This window comes from Aristolochia californica, unplaced genomic scaffold (assembly GCF_029961685.1).
Source record: "Aristolochia californica isolate CCGP_79_NKW_82.1479 unplaced genomic scaffold, dmAriCali1.0.hap1 SCAF_11, whole genome shotgun sequence".
Taxonomy (NCBI): Eukaryota; Viridiplantae; Streptophyta; class Magnoliopsida; order Piperales; family Aristolochiaceae; genus Aristolochia; species Aristolochia californica.
Genome location: NW_027181782.1, coordinates 34,598,683 through 34,605,442, shown reverse-complemented (window position 1 = coordinate 34,605,442; position 6,760 = coordinate 34,598,683). Strand labels below are relative to the sequence as shown.

At 42.7% G+C, this 6,760-nt stretch overlaps 1 protein-coding gene across 1 annotated transcript; it reads left to right on the top strand.

The window, feature by feature from the left end:
* Positions 1–4,083: 4,083 nt before the first annotated feature.
* Positions 4,084–5,987, top strand: LOC137944751 (trans-cinnamate:CoA ligase, peroxisomal-like). Its single transcript, XM_068790489.1, has one exon. It carries the CDS (start codon positions 4,084–4,086, stop codon positions 5,854–5,856), a length of 1,773 nt encoding a protein of 590 aa, XP_068646590.1. The 3' UTR covers positions 5,857–5,987.
* Positions 5,988–6,760: the final 773 nt, after the last annotated feature.

The following is a 6,760-nucleotide window of genomic DNA, read 5'->3' as shown; positions in this document are numbered from 1 at the left end:
TGGAAAAAGGGCACTGGGCAGTAGTGAAGTGGATTTTTCGCTATTTGAAAGGTACCATTGATGCTCGTTTGGAATTTGGAAATGGTAACAAGGCACTAATGGGTTTTGTGGATGTGGATTTTGCGGGTGATTTAGACAAGAGACATTCTTTGACATGATATATTTTTACTTTTGGAGATTGTGCAATTAGTTGGAAGTCTACACTTCAAGCCACTGTTGCACTCTCAAGTACCAAGGCCAAATACATGGCAATTACAGAGGTTATCAAGGAAGCTATTTGGCTCAAGGCGTTTGTTGGTGAGATGTCTTCTATCGAGGGTCCTATTACAGTGCATTGTAACAACCAAAGCGCCATTCATTTGACAAAGGACCGCATGTATCATGAGAAGATGAAGCACATTGATATTCAGTATCATTTTGTTCGAGATGTGATCTCAAATGGTAAGGTTGTCGTGAAGAAGATTGGTACCAAGTCAAATCCAGCCGATATGCTCACAAAGCCTCTTCCAATTGCAAAATTCAAGTTTTGTTCAGGTTTGGTATCGGTTTGTTTCTAGCATGTTGCTAGTGTATCTTTATGTTTGTTTTTTGTTTAGGTTATGTTTGTTTTAGATGCAATTTGGTTCAAGGTAGAGATTGTTATGTTTGACCAAATTGTTGTATGGGGCCCAGCGGGCCCGTGTAATTTTATTCATTCCTCTTATGTAACCCTAAGTTAGGGAACAGTAAATCAATCAAGAAAATTTTGGGAAATCGCGTCGTCGCTCTCGTCTTCTCCCTTCCCCCTTTCGTCTTCTTCTTAATCCAGAAATTCTCAACCCAAAAAATCCTAACACTCGAGGAGGCTCGAACCTTTTAGGAACGCAACCCCACGGATCTTATACAAGGACTGACCCAGTCGATACAAACAAATATTCCAACACTCCCTCGCACGGGGAAAACCCGTGGACAAATTTACCGAAAAAACCCGGGACAAATTTGGTGGGAGCGGGATTCGAACTCGGGACCAACCTACTCTGATACTATATTGAAACCAGTTGCGCTAAAACCTCAAGGCATTAGTAAAGGCGCAACATGAATATAAGAGGGATCGTCCCGGTCGATATTAAATTCTCAACACTCCCCCGCACGTTGCCATTTGTGGCTCATGGAAACAGGTGGGAGCGAGACTCGAACTCGAAACCAACCTTACTCTGATACCATATTGAAACCAGTTGCGCTAAAACCTCGAGGCATTAGTGAAGGCGCAACATGAATATAAGAGATATTGGCCCGGTCGATATTAAATTCTCAACACTTTCTCTCAACGACATCCAGCTTGATTTCATGATTTTTATTTTCTTAGAAAATTATCTGTCATTTGTTAAAGTTAGATGAACCAACAAGGTTGATTAAGCTGGTTTTCCCTTTTTCCCTACTCTTTCAACTTCCATCTCCTAAACAGAAACTGGGTCTAGTTGCATTAGATTCTACTATAAATCTAAACCAAATGTAATAACACGAGATCATATGACTGTTCTACCACAATTAAGTAGGTAAATACCTTAATCTATTGATGATTAAACACAAACATCAATACCCCCAGTTAGTTCATTTTCACTTTCTTCGTCTATTAATACTTAAATTACTTAATATCTCTAAAATATTACGCAAATTACTTTTTTTTGTGTTAGTGGGCTCAATGATGAAAAGTACAGTGTAAAGTACTATATTGTGTTAGTGTGTATAATGAAAATTTTAGTAGAAAATAGAGAATGTGTTTATTAATAAAATACTCTTACAAATTTAAATTTATTTAGATAGTTTTATTTAAAATTTTAATTAACAAATAAGACAAAAAAATTATAAAAAATACAAATAAATTAATTAAATATAAAAAATAATATACCAAAACAAACATGGTTACTTCTATAATGTCAATATATTGAATCAAATTCTTACTTTTATGATATATAAATTATGACTCTTAAATTTGTAATTTAATATACTGTTAAAAGTCATGAATATAATAAATAAATAAATAGGGTATTTTATTAATAAATAAGATAGATTTTTGCTTAGTCTAAATTACTATAATAATTATAAAATAAAATTAAAAATATTAAATTAATTAATTATAAAAATAGAATACTTAAACAAAAATATTTACTCTTGATCAAATATTTATTTTTACTATTTTTCTCTTCAATAATAGAACGTAGATACGATCAATTCACACGAGGACATAAGCCCTATTCACTCTCTATAAATGATTGAAGGAGACCAATCCCAAGTTGACACATCCCAAAGGGTGATATTTCGATTGACAGCACAACATCACACATCCTATGACCTTACAAACAAGGAAGCGTGAACCGCCACGTTGGCAAGAAATGTGGGACAGTTTTTGTCGGTGACCCGGATCCGACACTCATGCGAGTAGGCGACCATTTTTGAACCGGACTCATCCTCCCTAAAAGGCAATAATTCGGTCTTATCCTTGTGGTGGGGCCCAATGCCAGCAAAGACCATCGTTGTGAAGGGGTCCACCTCATGTGTCTCTTTCCCATGGAACAAAATCGTATAGATGTGTGGATCAATTTGGGTGTTCTAGATGGTCACGCCTCAACATTTACAATTTTTGGCTTTGGAAGTTATTTATGTGAGGGGGTACAAGTCATAAGGAACCAACTTAATGTGGTCACATGTGGGTAATTTTGATAATATTTTTATGTGCATACATGTATTAAAAAACCTATATAGACAAAGAATTTTATTGAATGAATATTTTTGAAAATACGACAAAGATTCTATTCATGGGACTAATCCCAGCCCAAGGATTTTCGAAACCAATGTGTCACGTTTGGTATTAGTGTACATATATCGTCCATTTGTTAAAGTATTTTTTACTTGTATTAATTAGGTGTAGAATTCTCTAATAAAAGTGATAATTCTTAAATATGATATTTTATCATTATTTTAAATATTTTAATATTATTTTCTAAAATATGCTTAAATTTAAAATATAACTCATGTGACCCTAACATGAAATATTAAGTTAAGGGTAATATTTTTATATTTTAATTGTTAATTTTATTTAAAATAAATTAGAGAAAGATAGAAAAAAGATAGAGAGAGGGGCATGCTTCCTCTATGTACGGAAGTAGGAAAAGAATGGCAAGTCGGGTCGGGTTGGATTTTCCAGGGTTATAACGGAGTCGGGTTTTGGGATCGGAGTTCAGGATTGGGTTCCGGTTTTAAAAAACCCAACACCGAACCGACACGTGCACATTCCTAATTTTTAATCTCCTTTTAAATTATGATTTGATCCGGATGAACCAAATATCAATCCCAATTTATCTGGGTTAATCTGGACCGGGTTACCTCAGCCGTGATTGATTCGGCTTTTACACCATCCCTACCCACACAGAACTCTGTTTCACAACTCCGATGTCTTCCGTCTGCTTCCTCTCCGCGGTCCCATGAAGATTTGGCACCATCCAGAAGAAAGGTCAAACGCTACTGATCGTACATGGATGAAGGTGACGCCCCTTTTTCGACGCTTCAATTCAGTCCTTCTCGTAGTTTCTTCTTCCCTCTGCTAAAAATATCATCTGAGCTATCAGTGTTAACCAGAGCGATAACTAACTTTCCGGTGATCGTTCCTATAATGATAAAACATTAAGCAGTTGCATTCGATTCTCTTCTGAGAAGATAAAAAGTTAACAAAAATTATTAAAGAATACGCTCACTCGCTACGAATCTCCAAGGCAATTGATTGGTGGATGAGTAGAATTGAAATAAAAATTCCTGTTCATTAAATTAGATTCATTCAACCTATTGAATCTCCTACACTTAACCAGACCGTTGAAGGACTCAGTGGCGTGAATCTTGGTGGTCAATGTTCAAAGTCATTCAACAGTAGTTGTCAGTAGGGTAGAAACCACTATGGAGTCCCCCCGTCTATAAAAACCACTGCTCTCATCCTCTTTGAGGACACCGTCGAGTACCTTCCTGCATCTCTCTTCGTCTTTCTGCTCCGCTTCCTCTCTTCCCCCTTTGATCTTCTGCTGCAGTGACAGCATCGCGCAGGGGCTGTCTGCAATGGAGACGTTGATGAAACGTGAGGCTAATTACTTGCCGTTGTCCCCCATCACTTTCCTGGAGAGGGCCGCGGCTGTGTATTCGTCACGTACCTCGGTCGTCTACGGCCAGGCCAGGTTCACTTGGAGGGACACGTACGAGAGAGCCAAGCGACTGGCCTCCGCGCTTCTCTCTCTTAACGTCGCCAAGAACGATATCGTGTCAGTGCTGGCGCCTAACGTCCCGGCGCTGTACGAGATGCATTTCGCCGTCCCCATGGCCGGCGCGGTGCTTAACACCATTAACACCCGACTGGATGACAAGACGGTCGCCACCATTCTGAAGCACTCTGAAGCGAAAATCTTGTTTGTTGATCACGAGTACGTGCCACTCGCTCTTAATGCTCTGACGTTGCTTCGAAACGGCGCCGCGGTAGGTGAGTCGCCTGCGGTGGAGCAGCCCCTTGTTGTTCTCATCGACGAGATTGGTGCCTTGACGGGAGTTTGTATCTGCGGGATTGCTATCGAGTACGAGGAGCTGATCCGGAGCGGAGATCCTCGCCGGCGGTTGCCCGAGCTGGATGATGAATGGGATCCCATTGCACTGAATTATACGTCCGGGACGACGTCGGCGCCGAAGGGCGTCGTTTACAGTCACCGCGGAGCTTATCTCAGCACTCTGAGCTTACTGCTGCAATGGGAGGTGGGATCGGAACCCGTGTACTTGTGGTCTCTGCCGATGTTTCACTGCAACGGCTGGACGCTTACGTGGGGCATGGCAGCGCGAGGTGGGACCAACGTCCTCATCCGGAGCCCCAACGCTGGTGTCATGTACCGCGCCATCGCTGACCACCGCGTGACCCACATGTGCGGCGTCCCTTTCCTCTTCACCGTTCTCCTCAACGCTCAACCCTCCGAGCGCCGTCCCCTTTCCCGACCCGTCCAGATGCTGACCGGCGGAGCTCCTCCACCGGCGAAGCTGCTGGAGAAGATGGAGAAGCTGGACTTCCACGTGACGCACGCGTACGGGATGACGGAAGCGACGGGTCCGGCTCTGATCTGTGAATGGCGCGAGGATTGGGACCGGCTGTCGGCGGAGCAGCGGGGGCAGCTGAAAGCTCGGCAGGGCATCAGCGTGCTGACGCTGTCGGAGGCGGATGTAAAGAATCCGGCGACGATGGAGAGCGTGCCGCGGGACGGGCGGACGATGGGGGAGATCGTCCTCCGTGGAAGTAGCCTGATGAAGGGGTACTTCAAGGATCCCATCGCCACCGGGAAGGCTTTCACCGGCGGTTGGCTTTGGACGGGCGACGTCGGGGTGATTCACCCGGACGGGTACGTGGAGATCAAGGACCGGTCCAAGGACGTGATCATCTCCGGGGGAGAGAACATAAGCTCTGTCGAGGTCGAAAACATTCTCTACACTCACCCCGCGGTGGCAGAAGCCGCCGTGGTGGCGATGCCGAGCGAGAAATGGGGAGAGTCCCCCTGCGCATTCATCGTCCTCCATGAAAGCTACAAGAAGAAGACGGAAGTAACGGAAAAGAACATCATAGCCCACTGCCAGAACAACTTGCCGCATTACATGACGCCCAAGAAGGTCGTCTTCCTCGAAGCACTCCCCAAGTCCAACTTGAAGATCATGAAATTCCAACTGAGAGCACTGGCTAAAGCCCTCTGCAACTCGACCCAGAAGACTGCCAAGCCGTCCTGGCCAACCCAGCTCTCTCAACCTCGCAGCAGCGGCATGTACGACTCCCACGAAACAGAAACCCACGCCAGATCACGTCTCTGAATACCACTGATCCCCACCACCTCTGCATTTCTTGTAAATAGCTAGTTCCGCCATTTTTGGTCGGAATTCTAGAAACGAACCAGCAAACTCTCGCCGCCGACGATCACGTCGAGTAGTATTAATTACTATAATCCAAATCCCTGATAAACTTTATCATCTTAGTTCATGTATGAGAAATTATCAGTCAAATTATCTCATATGCACAGCATAAATGTCCTTTTTTTCTTGTTTGATTTTCTCTTATTTAAGGTTTTTGGATTTGAATACTATCCAAATATGGATATTTATCTAATAGATTTGGATCAATCAACTAAAGAGGGAATTAACGAGAGTAATTAGAGTAAAGGGTATTTCATAAAAAAAATCTATACTAACGTGTCGACTCACGAGCTAACAAGCCGAGCTTAGAAACTCTAAAGTTTGGCTTGTTATACTTAACAAATCTTATTTCAAGTTTGAGCTCGAACCAAACTCAAGAAAAAATTGAATTAAACCGATTCTTTTTCAGGCTATTTTAATGAGGCTTTATTAAAACATCAGAAAATCATTCTCACCGCCTTATTTCTCCGTGCAGAAACGAGGAAAGGAGGACTGGAAACGAATGCACAGACCATCGTGTACGCCGATAAACGGAAATCACACTGGTGGACTCAATAGAAGAGATATGTTCAGTTATTCACGTAGGACCCATATGAATGAACGATTCTGATTCCATATTGTCACACCCAGTCGCCGTCATCTATGTAAGTATCCGTAAACCCTGTGCAAAGACTCCACTCGAGACACTCGTTTGTCCTCAAGGAAGTCTGAAACCAGTCAATTCCCCCCGTGTGATTTCCGTTTCTCGGCGTACACGATGGTCGATGCATTCGTTTCCAGTTCTCCTTTCCTCGTTTCTGCACGG

Bases quoted from the DNA above. Each gene is read 5' to 3' on its own strand.
- LOC137944751 (XM_068790489.1), top strand. From the start codon at position 4,084: ATGGAGACGTTGATGAAACGTGAGGCTAATTACTTGCCGTTGTCCCCC.